This window comes from Formica exsecta, unplaced genomic scaffold (assembly GCF_003651465.1).
Source record: "Formica exsecta isolate Colony F162 unplaced genomic scaffold, ASM365146v1 scaffold282, whole genome shotgun sequence".
Lineage (NCBI taxonomy): Eukaryota > Metazoa > Arthropoda > Insecta > Hymenoptera > Formicidae > Formica > Formica exsecta.
This window is the reverse complement of record NW_021850084.1, coordinates 350,280-365,857: the sequence shown is the minus strand read 5'-3', so window position 1 is coordinate 365,857 and position 15,578 is coordinate 350,280. Positions and strand designations below refer to the sequence as shown.

Below are 15,578 nucleotides of genomic sequence, written 5' to 3'. Positions count from 1 at the left end.
TTTTTTTGTTCTGAAATCATACTAACAAGTATCAGAGATTTAGAGATAAACTGTATATAACTTTGTTTTCAGAGCCCTGTAGCAGAATGAATATATTTTCATTTAAATATAGAAACTTGATCTTGGGCGTAACTGCAACTGCTGTCGGATATTACACAGTTCTCATGCCACATACTATCTTTCTAAGTAAATACAGATACATGGTAGCCAGATATCAGTAAGTAGTAGAAGTTACTGATATTCGTATTCACTCCAAATCTATAATTTAATGTTTTCTTTTCCCATATATACAGAATTGGCAAAGAAGCGCCGTTAGATTTTAAGATCCTACAAAGGATCCAGAAAATAATGGACGATTTAAAACTATCCGATGACATTAGGAATATTATAAAGCCCTTCAGTGTGTTTGGTTTCGATTTACTTCACGCTGGGACACTCAATAACAAGTACGGAGCGATACTGGGAATTCCTGCTAATTTTACTAATACAGCAGAGCAACTCCGTGAGAACTTGCAGATCAAGGAGGAGCCGATAGACTGGACGCGACAAGACGCGCAAAGTTTCCTGAATGCGTCGATACTTTCGGAGAATGCGCAAAAATTCGCGATAGCGCGCGAGATTCTGCGAATTCAAGCGGAGGAACCATATTTCAATTCATACATACTGGCTTTTATCATAGCAATATTGTGGACATTTTATAACGCTATAACATACAGATTCAAATTGCGCAACCAGAATGTGATACTATGTCGTACGCTTTATTCGAGTTTCACTGTATGCGGTGCAATATCATGGTTTGGTATCAAAGATTATCGAAGTTATCATCTCGACAGAAAGACCGATGAAGCCTTGTGTAGTCTAGGAGCCGATTATATTAAAGGAGGACAAGAATTTTATGAGAAAACATTAATTAGAAATAGAGCTATAAGATCTCTCTTAGGGGAGGAAGGAAAACGTATATATACCGCTTATGGAAATGAACAGACTTTCTTGAGGCAGAAACATGTGCCACTTTCTTACAGTAAGGACTTCTTTGATTCGCAATTTGGTTTGCAAAATTTGGATTGTAAGACGTGAAATAAATCTTTTCTTGCACTTACAATAACTAGAAAAAGTGTTCTTTTTACATGACATTCTGTCCAAGATGAGTTATGCAACGATCAAAATTTTAATGATGTTTAGTGCACTTGTACTCAACAATTCATTTTTCTGTGGTACTTGAAAAAAACATACCTTTTCGTTTAATTAATTGTGATTCGACCGCTTCGTGTTTGTATGAAAAAAAATGATGAGTGGCATGTCAGATATCCTTGTGAATGTGAGCGCATTGAAAAGTATAAATGCACATGATTACATATACATGTACATATGTATATTTCTTACACGTCATAAATGTCAATGTAGATTGTTGATGATAATAAACTGTTACTATCTGGAACACAATATTCGTTATATGAATATATATTATCAATTATACATTACGTATATATACACATTATTCTTTAGAATAGTATAATTTTACTTACGATATTGCATTCTAAGTCCTTAATGTATAAAATATTTATCATAAAAGTATGTACTTCCAACATGTGTGTCTATAGCATATATGATTATATTTTACACAATAAAAATCAGGATAAGGACACATTTTATAAATCATCTGTATTTGTATATTATATAAGCCTTATCGCGCGTATATATAACATTCTGTTAAATTAATATTTATAAAAAAATCTATAAGATATATTGTATTACATATTTTAACTATTTTGTACAATTCTCTTGCTTTCCTTCTTATATATGAGACTGAAGATGCCCATGTTAATAATGGCCTATAGAAATATAGAAACCGCATCAATAGCCTATGGAACATTTGTGAACTTCTATACATAAAAGTACATTTCGGACTATGAAAGACCAAGCGAGCCAAACTGAAAAAAAAATCCATAGCTTAGAGATGTATCAGTCACACTATGTTACGCTATATATACTATATATATATATATATTTTTTGCATACAGTTGTGCTTACCAGAGTCAGTTTATCCTCTTCCTTTTTAAGTATTTTTGTGGTTTGTTCTTGATCGAACTTGACAACAGCAGCGATCACTCTGGCGAGTACCACGGTCTCCCTTCCCATCATATATTCGAATAGAATATTTCTGAGATACTCAATTTCTGTAGAATCTTCTAACGTGTCGTGCCGGAGTTTCACTAGCTTTCTGAGCTCTGCAATCTCTCGTCTCTGAGATGTCAAGGTCTGTTGTAGTGTATGAATCGAACCGGTGCTCGTTTGTATCGCGGCCATGGCCACGCGCGATGTGCTCTCTAATTCCTGTACGAAATTTTAATTTAATTTGAATTCATTTTAATTACGCTATACATGTAGGAGAAAACTGTAATAGCTCTAGACATTAAAGAAAAAGAAGCAAAACAAAATAAGCTTTACCTCGGAATCTGCTTCGGTTTGTATATTAAGCTGAAAATAATGCGAATACATATATAAACGCAAATTAAAAAATTAAATTTAAAAGAATACATATATATATACATGAAACGTGCATGAATGAATAATTCCACTGAAAAAATATGTACATTCAGATCTAACAACAAATGCACTAAATCAAATTATACTTCAATCCATAATTATGTGAACTCACCTTTCTTTCGTTCTGCCACTCCTTCGTCAACTCATTTAATTCCTCCTCGTGTTTACCTTGCAGATTATCTATCTTCTGTTGCACGATGGCTTTCCATCTTTTTTCCAATTCTTTTATTTCGTTGCTGTGTTCCTTCTTAAGCTGTTCGATTGTTTCAACCAAGCAATCGATATCCTTTCCCTTTTCCGCCACTGCATCTTTCTTCTCCAGAACAAGGCTCTCGAGTTGCTCAGACTTCTCTGTCAATTCTATTTGACAATCTTTCAGTTGTTCCTTATACTGTTGCACAAGATTCGACTCGTAATTCTGTTGGCGATCTATAAAGATTAAATACTGGTTATTACGCATTACATCAAGATATTTTAAAAATATGTTATTTTACACATTTATATATTTTTTGAAAAATAAAACATATTTTACCAAAACGTTTCTCCAACGCGGCTTGGAGCTCTTCTTCTTTATCATGTAATTGAGCTTGGAACTCTTTGACCAATTGCTTCAGCCTCATTCCTTGTTCTTCCTCGTTGGTCTTCAATTCTTCTTTCATTTGATTAGTTTGCGCTTTCAGTTCATTACTCACTAGTGTCATCTGCGTTTCTTTCGCTTGGAATGTTATCAATGCTTCGTCGAGCTGGGCCTCCAATCTCTTATTCTCTTCATGCAATTTGTCGTTATCGAGCTGGCACTTTGTATCATTACGAGCGATTTCTAATTCTTCTCGCAATGTATTGTTCGTCCGAGCGAGAGAATTAATTTCCGACTGTAGACTAACGACTTTTTGTTCCAATGATGAGATCGAATTTTTCAGCGTGTTGACGTCCTTTCTTTTTTCGTCGACTTCCAGCGAAAACTGTCTTAAGTTTCCAATCTCTTGCAACATGTTGGAATTTTTGTCCTCTAATAATCTTATCTCGGCATCTTTCTCCGTCAATAAATTTTTTAAGGCGTCCAATTCCGTCGAAGAATTTTTCCCGGATTGACCGTCTAATTCTGATTGCAATCTGTTGTTTTCTGTACGTAGATCTTTTAAGCTAGATTGTAAATTATTCAAATTTATTTTTAACTCTACGTTATGAGAGTTTAAATCCTCTAATTCGATTATTTTATCTTTTAAGGCTGCTTGCTCGGCAATCAATTTATTATATTCTGAACGTATCGCCTCTGTGTCCGAATTCTTTTCGATAAAATCATTAAGTTCCGATTTCAGCTTCATGTTCTTATCTTCTACATCTTTAATTCTTGCAACTTCATCTCTCAGTAATTTTACTTCCTCAAGAAGTTCTTCTTTCTCTGTTTTCAAAATATTACCACTTGTTACAGCTGCATTTAATTTGGAGACTTTATCATGCAACTCGTTGTTTCGTTCATCAAGTTTTTCTCCAACTTCTTGCAATTCTCTCTCACTCATCGCCAATCTTTCACTTAATGTATTTAATTCCGTCTTTTTACATTCGAGTTTTGTATTAATGTTTATTAATTCATTATTTAGACGTTCCGTTTCCTCGTTCTGACTATCTAATTGAGATTTATACGATTCCACGTAATTCTTTATTGTTTTCTGTAATTCTTCAATATCCCTCTCGTAATCTCCGATTTTTTGCTTCAGAGCCTCCTCATTTTCGCAAAGCTTTTGATTGCGACTTAAAAGATCGTTATGTTTATCCTTCAAATCTTTATTCTCCAAAGTAATTTTCGCGAGTTGAGCATTTTCCAATTTCAACAATTCTATTTGTTTCTCAGAAGTTCCCAGCACGTTGGATAATTCTGCGTGCTTGGTCTTCAGTTTGTCAAGTTCGGCGTTCGTCTCTTCGATCGTTTTATTTTGTCGTTCTTTGATCATTTTCATCTTTTTTAATTGTACAAGCTTGACATTTATCGTTTCTTGCAATTCTTTATTATTTTCCATTAATTGGGCAATTTCTTTTGCGTGATTCTCACTCGCTTCTTGATATTCCGCTTTCAAACTTAGATAATCCTTCATAGATCCCTCGATTTTCTGTACGTGAGCGTCGCACGTAGATTGTAAAAGCGCGATACGTTCTTCTTCGTTTACCAGTCTCTCATCGCGTATCTTTATTTCACCTTCTTTTTCAGCCAGATTGTCCTTCAAGCGAGCAATTTCCAATCTCGAAGTGGACAATTCATCTCGAAGCGCATCTCTATCGCTGCTTTCCGATTTCAATGAGTTAATGACATCGGTCGCCTCGCGTAACTTGGCATTTAATTCGTCCACTTCTTTAAAGATATGACTGGCCTGTGTGTGCTTCTCTCTTAAATCATCAATCTCAACCGATAACGCGTGATTTACAGACTCGAGGTTCTCTAACGCTCTCAACCGTTCCTGCTTCAAAGTCTTGACTTCTTGTTGTGATTGCGTCAACTTATGCGAGTCTTTTTCCAAATCGTGTATTTTAGAAGTAAGATTATCAATTTCGGCTGTTAATTTATTATTCGTTATTTTCAGTTCATCATAATGATCGCTCTTCAATGTCATCTCTTTCAATTGTTCATTAGTCTGTTTCAGTTCTGCTTCTAACATGGATTTGAGATTTACAGCTTGTGTCAATTCAGATTGCAATTCTATATCTTTAGATGTGAATTGTTCTATATGCTTTATTTTCAAATGCAAGTCATTCACTTCGGATTTGAGTGTCACGTTTTCTTCTTCGAGCTTTACAAAAGACATAGCAAGAGTCGCGTTCAGATTCGATATTTCGGCCTTTCGATTTAAAAATTCTTCTTTCACAACACTTTTAATATTCACGCAGTCCTGCTTTAAACGCTGCATACAATCATTGTAATAAACAAGACGATTTATCAAATCGCTTCTTTCCTTTTTCAGTAAACTTAAAGCCGAATTGTCCGCTTGGACTTTATTTTTAAAATCGTCGATTGTGGATTTGCAACACTCGAGCTCATTGTGTACTTCGTTTAATTCTATTTTTTTATTCTCCAATTCTTTTTGCATCTCGGAAAGTTCCGTCCTATCCTCCAATTTGTCTTTAAGAGACTTTATCTGTGTCTCTTGTTCCGTCAGTTTATGTTTAGTCTTTTCGAGCATGGCTGTGTATTGTTGTAACTTCTTATTGTAATTCTCACAAACCTGATCCCTGTCGATCAATGCGTTTCTCATGTTTTCCAATTCCTTGTCAACGCTTTGTACCGTGGCCTGAAGTTTCTCGATCGTCGCATTGGCATCTTTCCGTTTCTCTTCCATAATAATCTTTTGCGCACTGTATTCATCCTTTAGTTCCGAATATGTTTCTTTATAAATTGTCAGCTGGGCCTGCAGTGCTTCCTTGTCATGTCTATACTCCACATTTTGTTTCTTCAGTTCATCTAATTTATGCTGCAATTCTTGGAGGTCTATTTCCTTTTCCTTCAAACGAAGCGTTAGTTCCTCCAACATATTCTCATTCTTTTCCGATTTCGTCTCTTCGCCATGATCGACTTCTTCACGTCTTATAGCCGCCTGTTGCGTAGATCTCACTGCTTCGATTTTTTCCTTAGCGTCATGCGCCGTCGTATCCTTATCCGCAGCTATATTTGTAGAATGCAAAGCTTTCAATTTATCCAATTCAGTTTTGTATCTCACTATTGCTTCGTTTAAGTTCTCCCTATCCTCGATCGTATGTTTCAGATCGATTTGTAGCTGTTTTATTTGTTCCTCCTTCTCCTCAAGTTCCCTGTGAACCGAAAGTTTATTCTCGGCTAACGAAATCGCCGATTCCTCCTCGCGTTTAAGCAAAATATCCACTTGTTCCGTCAGTTTCTCGATCGCGGTATGCGCTGTACTCAATTCAGCTTCTATTGCATCTATTTCCTCGGCAGTGGAATTTTTTAGCGCCGTATAATCGTTCTCCAAAGTATTCTTCTCCTTCATCACTTCAGTAAACTTTTCTTTATTGCGCTTCAAGGATTCCTTATATTTCAAAACAAGATTTTCCAATTTTTTTAACTTATCCTTTAACTGAGTGTTTTCTGCTGACAGAGCGTTATTCTCATCCTCATTAGACGGCTCATTGGTCAGATCAATTAGGTTGTCTTTGGAATTTTCCTTTCCTTCTTCCGATACTGAATTGTCTAAAGTTGGTCCGCTTGTTTGTAATAATTTAACTTTTGTATTTAATGTATTTATAATGTGATCCTTTTCTTCTATATCATTTCTCAGTGCCTCTTCCAAATGCGCTTTCGCTTGTTGCTCTAATTGACATTGTTCTTTTAGATCAGTTATTCTCCTTAGAACTTTGTCCTGTGTTTCAACTAATACAGATTCCAGCCTGCTTTTTACTCTGTCCAACTCGCGATAATGTGTAGCTAGATCAGTATATCTACCACGATATTTTTGATATTTTGCTTGTACCTTTCGATAAGCAGAATATAACTGATCCTTTGTAACTTTATCAAGATGAGGACTAATATTATCATCCACTTCGCTGGCAGATTGATCCATATCCGACTGTAAAATGAAAACTTTTAGTTTCAACAAAGAATTACAAATCATTTGCTGATAGATATTTAAACAACAAGACAAACCTGTAAGTGATATAAATTTGAAGGACTTTCGTACATTGGAAACAACGAAGATGCATCACTAGTGACACTGCTTACTGAAGATCTTCTTGAAATCTCCACGCGATTCGAAGATGGCGACATTAGGTCAACATTTTGGAAACTGTGTTTTGCTGGTGTGTTTTTTGGTGTTTCTGTAAGTAAAATATCATGTTAATTTAAATCTTCAAAATGCATGCAGAGTATATCGCCAAGAGAACAGAACACTTATAATATATCCCTCTGAAATATTTTCTATCTTCAAAGTTGAGAGAAAACTATTTAAATATTCTGTTTCTGGTAACTCACCCTATATATTTCAAACATACCGAATCTCCAAATTCTGAGCATCTTGTCAAATATTAAATGATTCACACGCAAACAAAAATATGCTTACCATCTCCATCTTCTGTCAAACTGAAATTGTCACTTGACGCTGACACTTCCTGAATGGAGCTGTTGGACAGTGCTGGCGATACCACAGCCTATAAACGTAACAACAACAAAAAAAAGACCAACGTCAAGTCAATGATAGTCATTTGTAATCATATTTAAATCGTGTCGAGAAACGTCAAATGAAACCTGCGCCAATTGTTGCACGCTCGCCTGTAATCTGGCAGGCGACTGCTTCATCTCCTCCGCTAGTTTGTCCTTGAATTTCTTAAACATCCTGGCGTGTATCGGAAACTGCGGTTAGTGTGATAAGCGCGATAACGTATGGAATCAGAATTCTTCCGCAGCGATCGAGCGGACACGATGTTTACGTGGACACGGTTCGAGATTGGTGACAGCAAGAGCGCGAGTTGAAAAAATCCGTTCTACGACGAGGCGATTCAATACAACGAACATAATGCAACCGGAATCTCGTATTTTCGCTCTTCGCGAGCAAAATAGGATCGGTCGATACGAAGAATTCAGCTTTACATTATTTGATTATGTATTTCATGTATATTAACTATATGCCACATATGTGCATCGTCCGCCATTATGGTGAGTGGTCATGACGTCATTTGAACGTCAGACACCGTTTTTAACGATGATTTTTGTTGAATGACGATTTACAATAGCGTTGTATCTGCGACGACAATGAAAACAAATGTCAAAAATTAAACTTGCTACAAAATGCAAATGCGTTATACTATTGAATAAATTAATAGTGAAATAAATCTCCTATAAACAATATATCAAGTAATTTTCTTTTTTAGTATTATATCATAAAATCTCTAAAAAAAAAAAAAGCCATTGGAATTACATATATTATCTAAAATAGATAACTTTAGATCTAAACTTTTCTCAACATATTGATAAATTAAAAACTCGTCTTAATTTTGAATACAAGTACACACACACACATTAAAGTTAAAGTATACAATAAACTAACTTTCAAGGAATCGAAAGATGCGGGAGGAAAATAATGAGATCCATTCGACAATTTTTTCAAAGAGCTCTCCTGGGATTGGAGGATGTTTATTTAGACAACTTCGGCCGCTCTAACGCCTCCTTTATGAGTTTTCGACAGAAAGTCGGCGTATTCTTGATACGGCGCCTTAGCCAGAGCCTGTTCCTTCCACAAATCAGGAGTAAGATACGCGTACGTCTTAGCGATCGCAGCGTAAGTCGCCTTGGCAAAATTACCAAGCGTACAGGTGGATCCTCTGGCTGAGGTGTAACAATCCTCGATACCAGCCATCTGAAGCAGTTTCTTGGGAACCGGAGCAGACACGATGCCGGTACCTCTGGGCGCTGGTATCAAGCGCACCTGCACGGAACCACATTTGCCAGTTACCTTACATGGCACTGTGTGAGGCTTGCCAATCTTGTTACCCCAGTAACCACGTCGAACTGGCACGACGGAGAGCTTGGCCAGAATAATAGCACCGCGAATGGCAGTCGCTACTTCCTTGGAGCACTTCACTCCTAATCCAATGTGACCATTGCTATCTCCGATGGCAACAAAAGCCTATAAAAAATGTTTCATTTTAATTATTCTTGTCATATGTAACTTTTTTAGTCTTGTTTAATCAGATTAAAGATTATTAGACTGTTGTATCTCTTTTTTTGGTCAATTTTAATTAATTATAATGTCGGAAAAAGAAAAAGACTTTAGGTTTACCTTAAAACGCGTACGTTGACCTGCTCTGGTCTGCTTTTGTACTGGCATAATTTTCAAGACCTCATCCTTTAGATCCGGTCCGAGGAATTTGTCAATGATCTCGTACTCTTTAATAGGTAAGGAGAATAGGTAGATATGCTCGAGGGACTGAATCTTGCCGTCTCTGACCAGACGACCAAGCTTAGTGACAGGGACCCATTCCTTGCTGTCTTCTTTGCCGCGTCCACGGCCGCGTCCTCGACCTCTACCTCCACGACCTCGGCCTCTCAGGCCTCCACGATCGCCTCCACGAGAACCAAAACCTCCACGAAAGCCTCCGCGTGCGGCTGGAGCAGCGTCCGCCATTCTGTATAATTAAGAAAAATATTATAATATATCAAAATCATATTAAACAAAATATAATTCGTACTTTAAAAAATATATTTTAGCTTGTTGAAAATATTGTTGATAACTGCTATACCTAATATGTCATTACAATCATTATGTATAATTTAATTAAATATTTTCTAATTCTTATTAATTATATAAACGCAGGAATTGCATTAAGAGTACTAGAAAAAATACAATAATTCATGATATATGAATGAAACATTGAGGGGATTATAATTAACCTAACAAAAACACACACGTGGCACACACATAAAATATTTTGAAACGCGACGATATATTCCCTTTTTAAAAGAAATTTCTTAATGTCTTATATAACTTAATGAAAAGTATGCAAAAATTGTTTCGTTATCGTGACATATATGTAAAATAATATTGAAATATTTCGGGAATATACTCACGTTACTTCTTTCCTACGCGTGGTGTCACGGAAGAAAGACCAATGAAGATTTCGAGTCTCGAGATGACGCTATTCTGTGTAACGTCACGTCCGACATTTAAAAAAATGGCGCGTTTCTTTATTGCAGCTTCGAGGAAGCAATGTTTACGAAAATACATATATATATTAATTTATATATTTTTTTATTGCTATTGTACACTTAAATAACGCTGTAACATTTGCCGCAGTATACAACATATTGTCAGTTACTATGTCCTGGGCCATCACTCGGTCGACTCGCAAAATCTCATCGATCTCGTCTCAGCCACATCGCGAACGATACCATAGGACAATTGATGATATCGGGTCTATGGGTATATCTAAAAGGTCTATTAATTGTTACAGAGATCGTCTTCTGTATATACAATCTTACAAAGTACATTACAAAGGAACCAAAGTCACTGCATACCCGCATCACACAATTTCCCTAATAGTAATAAAAAAGAAATGTAGAATATATTATCGCGCCGCTTAAACAGGATGTTCAAGCCGAAGCGCTTTATCAATCACATTAATATTTACTCTATTTCGTCGACATTGAGGACACTTGACAATAACGATATCCAGTATCGGTTATAATTTTGAGAGATTATGTAGGTACCTCTCACATGTATCAAAGTACCCCTTGGTAGATAAACGCGTCGCTTTGCTCTTATTTTTTCTCTAACACGATCGCTCGAAACCTGAGTTATAAAAATTTTATTATACCGAGAGGGAGAGACACAAAGAAAAAAAAAAATCACGTGTCACGCTGAAAAGATCTCACGTTTCCAAAATGCACATCAGATAATACTTTGATAATGTGTACTAGTGATGAATAATCCGTGTGCAACGCTTACGAAGCAATGTCCGCGGGTAGCAAGACCAATCATCGCATTTGTATCCGCCGCGAAGTAATGTCAAAAACATTCGAAAGCGGTTAAATATATTTTAACTCGCTTACAAAGCTGTGTGTGTGTGTATATGTGTGCGACTCATCCTCTCTCTAGCATTAGTTCATCTAAAAAAATTCTAATCGTGCCTCTATCGTGCATCATAAAACTGCGGTCGCAAATTTACTATGCTTTTTATCGAGACAAAATGTTTACGCAAAGTACATGAAATCAATCTTCTTTTTTTTCAATTTTCGCGTGTTAAATTAATCTAGCATTTAAGATTTTATCCCATAGTACTTATATTTTATTTTATTGTTTTTCTTTATTCTTATTCTTTTATTTTTGACATATAATTTTCCTTCACTTTTTTCTGATTAGAACTGAACGAGAAACGTCATATCATGGGATAAAAATATTACCCAAATAAAGCTTCACTTTATAATATGTGATATAACATTTTATGTTATTTCTGTAATTATAAAGTGTTGATCTGATTTTCTCAATTAAGAAACTTAATTAAAAAATAACGTTTTTACGAGTCTCTTAATGTTACGAATTTATACAACACTTCATTTATGAAACCCTTCCTCGCTTATCGAGTCAATGCAGGATGTATTAATATCGCAGTGTACTGCTTCGATACGGTTTTTCTCATCAGATATTGCAAACGTGAGAGCTCAATTTGCGACGCGCGCGACTATCGCCAATCTAGATGAATCGTCGATGAATCAATAATGAATCGTCCGTGTTTAGGATCTCATGTACGGATAGTCATATCCCCGTATGGGCGCAAAGGTCTCCTTAATAGATTGCGGGGACGCCCAGCGAAGAGGATAATGCGGTCCGCCGGCTTTATCGTTTGTACCGGACATTCGACTGCCGCCGAATGGTTGTTGGCCGACCACTGATCCGGTCGATTTATCGTTGACGTAAAAATTACCGGCAGTATATTTTAAATCCTCAAGCGCCTTTTTTGCCCATTTTCTACAATAATAAATAAGAATATTATTTACTTTATCGTAATACACACACACAATATATATACAATATACATATATGTTTAAGTTTAGAGAAATCAGCATGCAATTTAAAATACAACGTGTCACACATGTGGAACGTCAAGAATAACAATTACAACTCTTACTTACTCGTCTTCCGCGAATATTGCGCCTGTTAAGGCGTATGGCGTTGATGTCTCTACCAATTTTACCGTTTCGTCCAGATCGGAGTTTTTGTAAACATAGATCGTAAGTACCGGTCCAAATATCTCTTCTGTCATGAGTTTTTCTTTTGGATCTTTGCTTTGTACTATTGTCGGTTCGATGAAGTATCCGCACCTAGAAAGGAGATTCGCATCTTAAGATAACAGTTACAACATTAAAGTTGCGCTAATAATAATCGCGACACAAAACGTACGAATTGTCGGAGCCTCCACCGCCGAGAATTTCCATCTTGGATGATTTCCTTGCATAATCGATATAACTAGAAATACGTTTAAACGCAGTGGCGTCTATAACGGCGCCGGTGAACACAGTAAAATCTTGAACATCGCCGATCTTGAGTTTCTGGCGAAGATCTAAGAGACCGTCCTTTATCTGGAACAAGAGAGAGTTAGTTTAAAAAATCAATCACTCGGAAAAAATAATACGCTCGAAGAATTTAACAAAGCGGCATTTTCACTCACCTTACCCCACAAAGACTCCGGCACGTACATTCTACTGCAAGCGGAGCACTTTTGTCCGTTATACTCGAACGCGCTCTTTATCGACGCGTTGATGACCGATTCCACATCCGCGCTCGGGTGAACGAAATGATAATTCTTACCGCCGCACTCGCCAATCAATTTCGGATAGTTCCTGTATTTGGCGAGATTCTGGCCGACCTGTGCCCACAGACGATTGAATGTCGGTACTGAGCCGGTAAAGTTGAGTCCGGCGAGATAAGGCGAGGACGTGATGGTGTCGCCGAACACGGGTCCCTCGCACGGAACGAAATTCACCACGCCAGGCGGCACTCCGGCCTCCCTGCATATCTTAAAGATCCACCAGTTGGACAATAACGCGGTGTCGGATGGCTTCCATAGCACAGCATTGCCCTGCAATCGCGGTACATGTTGTCACGCGCTTATGACATTTTTATTATGACGCGAGAGCCTCGATTAAAGCGCTGTCACAGTGTGGTTTGCGTTACAAACCATCAGAGCCGGCGTGTAGCTGAGGTTGCCGCCGATCGCGGTAAAGTTGAAAGGCGACACCGCCGCGACGAAACCGTCCATACCGCGATACCTCATCGAGTTGAGGGTCTGCCGATCCGGTGAGATCGGCTGATACTTGATGCTCTCCTTCGCGAAGTACGCGTGCATCCTGAAGAAGTCGATCAATTCCGCTGCGCTGTCGATCTCCGCCTGTATCACGGTCTTGCTCTGGCCGAGCATCGTCGCGGCGTTTAAGTGCTGCCTGTATTTGGTCGCCATGAGATCCGCTATCCTTAGCCACATCTCCAACCGTTTCTCGATCGGCCACCTCTCCCATTCCCGTTGCGCCTTCACCGCGACGTCGATCGCCTTCTTCACGAGCTCTGGCGTCGCCCAATAATACATGGCGATCTTCTCCTTGTGATTATGTGGCTAAAAAAAAATTGCATTGATTAGAGAAAAATTCAAATTCGTGCCACGCGATTATGATACACGTACCATGACCTGATATTTGCATAAGTTGGTCTTGATCTCCTCGTTTCCTATAATTAACGGCACCTCCTCGCATTCATTGGCCATGTTGCCCAAGACCTTCTCCAGTTCCGCTCTCTCCGGGCTGCCCTTCTTGTAGCTGAGAATGGGCTCATTCTCCAGCGGAAATTCCGGCGGACTTGGCACCGGCACTATTGACCCTACTAAGCATCTAACGCCGACTCTGTCAAACAGATAATAATAATAACATTAATAAAGGAAGAGAAGTTCTTTTTAATTCCTCCCGGAACAAAGATACATCAGCAGATAAACGGAGATTTATCTAAGTCCTCTTAAGAGCTCCCCGATAAGATTTTCAAATATTTATCCAGCCACTTTTGTGGTAAAATCTTGAGCTAATAATCTTATCGCAGTTGTCAAATATGTATTTGAGTTTAAAGATGAGTCTCTAGTTTACTTATGCTGTCACATTTGAGCAAAATATTTTATCTAATATTCCCGTTCATAAATATTACAACCGCATTTATTATCAATAAGTCTAAAAGAGACGAGAGAAAACATTGAAATATTCGCGTAGACACGCGAGAAAAAAACAACTAACAACAATATAATCTCTTCTTCGCTTGACCCTAATTAGCGTGGTTATCGATAATTAATGTAGATAATTATTACAAAAAAGTATAGTAAACGTAAATTTCATCTCCAGGAAGAGGATATATCGCTATAATAATATTAAGATTACATAATAATAATCGAAATATTTTTTACAATTTTACATTTTCAATTTCAATTACTTTTACACACAGGCATGATTGTATTATCAACATTATAATTATACAGGGTGTCCCATTTTAAATGACGATCTCAAATATCTCTTGAACAATGCATTTTAGAGAAAAATGTTTCAGACAAAAGTTGTAGGGTTCAAAGGGGGCCAATAGACGATCTTATTAGATTTTGGATTGGGGGTCCGTGTTGGGCCCAGTAGGGTCAAGTCAATTTTTTTAGATAAAACCCCCTATTTTTCATTGCATATTCTTGTAGCTTATCTCGAGAGCTTTTCAAAACACTATAATAAAGTATCTTTTTATTAAGTTTTTTTCGAGTTATTTTATATCTTGATCTGACATATTTTGATATAAAAAATAAAATATCTCGTAAAATATTTAGTTTTCAATAATCTTAACGTAATACTTTTATGTACAGAATAATAAGACAAATTAATTGCTATAAAAAAGACAAATAATTGTTTTAAAAAAATACATTGTAAATAAGTACATATTTTTTCTTAAAAACAATTATTTTCTTTATGTCAACACGGATCCCCGATCCAAAATCTAATAAGGTCTATTGGCTCCCTTTGAACCCTACAACTTTTGTCTGAAACATTTTTCTCTAAAATTGTTCAAGAGATATTTGAGGTCGTCATTTAAAATGGGACACCCTATATATGTGTTAGCATGTAAGTGACAAAAATTGATTAATATTTGACAAAAGAATTTCTCGCGATTAAACATATTTTCGCCGAAATAAGAACATTCGCGAACGTCTAATTTTGTCTTTTTCGACGCAAGGTCGCAAAAGACGTTATTTGGCTTTAAAAAGATATTTGTAAAAGAAGATTCAACCACTAAATTTTCAATAAGTATTCGATCGCAAAAATTATAAATTAATAATGTAAGGATAAACGTTGTTTATAATCCATTAAGTTTCTATAATCAAACGTTAATTACAATTATTTCGCAATTTCTTATAGAAGTAAATTACATGAAGTATTACTCAAATTACTTCGTTCGGCGATACTTCTATTTCTTAAAAAAGATCTGACATAATAGAATAGATAAAGCGGTAAAATATAGCCGACTGTG

At 36.8% G+C, this 15,578-nt stretch overlaps 4 protein-coding genes across 5 annotated transcripts in view; 1 reads left to right on the top strand and 3 right to left on the bottom strand.

Moving 5' to 3' along the window:
• Positions 1-1,438, top strand: part of LOC115237218 (transmembrane protein 177) — a 1,888-nt gene extending 450 nt beyond the window's left edge. Inside the window, exons 2-3 of the mRNA XM_029810116.1 lie at positions 73-217; positions 294-1,438. Of these exons, the coding sequence (XP_029665976.1) occupies positions 87-217; positions 294-1,077 (915 nt within the window). The 5' untranslated portion in view covers positions 73-86 and the 3' untranslated portion in view covers positions 1,078-1,438. The remainder of the gene's footprint in view (positions 1-72; positions 218-293) is intronic.
• Positions 1,439-1,449: 11 nt separating this feature from the next.
• On the bottom strand, positions 1,450-8,393 carry LOC115237215 (golgin subfamily A member 4). Of its 2 annotated transcripts, XM_029810110.1 has the most exons (8): positions 7,793-8,393; positions 7,608-7,695; positions 7,196-7,365; positions 3,080-7,118; positions 2,660-2,976; positions 2,449-2,478; positions 2,032-2,334; positions 1,450-1,931 (listed from the first exon to the last, which is right to left on the bottom strand). In XM_029810110.1, exons 1-8 carry the CDS (start codon positions 7,877-7,879, stop codon positions 1,908-1,910), a joined length of 5,058 nt encoding a protein of 1,685 aa, XP_029665970.1. In that variant the 5' UTR covers positions 7,880-8,393; the 3' UTR covers positions 1,450-1,907. The 2 variants fall into 2 exon arrangements, with proteins under 2 accessions (XP_029665970.1, XP_029665972.1); XM_029810112.1 differs by lacking the exon at positions 2,449-2,478.
• Positions 8,394-8,641: 248 nt separating this feature from the next.
• LOC115237219 (40S ribosomal protein S2) lies at positions 8,642-10,198 on the bottom strand. Its single transcript, XM_029810117.1, has 3 exons — positions 10,112-10,198; positions 9,324-9,669; positions 8,642-9,170 (listed from the first exon to the last, which is right to left on the bottom strand). The coding sequence occupies exons 2-3, from the start codon at positions 9,666-9,668 to the stop codon at positions 8,682-8,684; spliced, it is 834 nt and encodes a 277-aa protein (XP_029665977.1). The 5' UTR covers position 9,669; positions 10,112-10,198; the 3' UTR covers positions 8,642-8,681.
• Positions 10,199-10,281: 83 nt separating this feature from the next.
• LOC115237217 (delta-1-pyrroline-5-carboxylate dehydrogenase, mitochondrial) overlaps positions 10,282-15,578 on the bottom strand; it is a 10,980-nt gene continuing 5,683 nt past the window's right edge. Inside the window, exons 2-7 of the mRNA XM_029810115.1 lie at positions 13,717-13,933; positions 13,219-13,650; positions 12,709-13,119; positions 12,441-12,619; positions 12,173-12,361; positions 10,282-12,008 (exon numbers count right to left, since the gene is read on the bottom strand). Coding sequence (XP_029665975.1) covers positions 11,774-12,008; positions 12,173-12,361; positions 12,441-12,619; positions 12,709-13,119; positions 13,219-13,650; positions 13,717-13,933 — 1,663 coding nt within the window. The 3' untranslated portion in view covers positions 10,282-11,773. The remainder of the gene's footprint in view (positions 12,009-12,172; positions 12,362-12,440; positions 12,620-12,708; positions 13,120-13,218; positions 13,651-13,716; positions 13,934-15,578) is intronic.

Excerpts from the sequence above, each read along its gene's own strand:
- LOC115237215 (XM_029810110.1), bottom strand. The coding sequence starts at position 7,879 with ATGTTTAAGAAATTCAAGGACAAACTAGCGGAGGAGATGAAGCAGTCG. Across the intron at positions 2,977-3,079 it reads CGCGTTGGAGAAACGTTTTG|ATCGCCAACAGAATTACGAG; the intron begins GTAAAATATGTT and ends TAATCTTTATAG. Across the intron at positions 2,335-2,448 it reads AAACCGAAGCAGATTCCGAG|GAATTAGAGAGCACATCGCG; the intron begins GTAAAGCTTATT and ends AATTTCGTACAG.
- LOC115237219 (XM_029810117.1), bottom strand. The coding sequence starts at position 9,668 with ATGGCGGACGCTGCTCCAGCCGCACGCGGAGGCTTTCGTGGAGGTTTT. Across the intron at positions 9,171-9,323 it reads GTCAACGTACGCGTTTTAAG|GCTTTTGTTGCCATCGGAGA; the intron begins GTAAACCTAAAG and ends CATTTTTTATAG.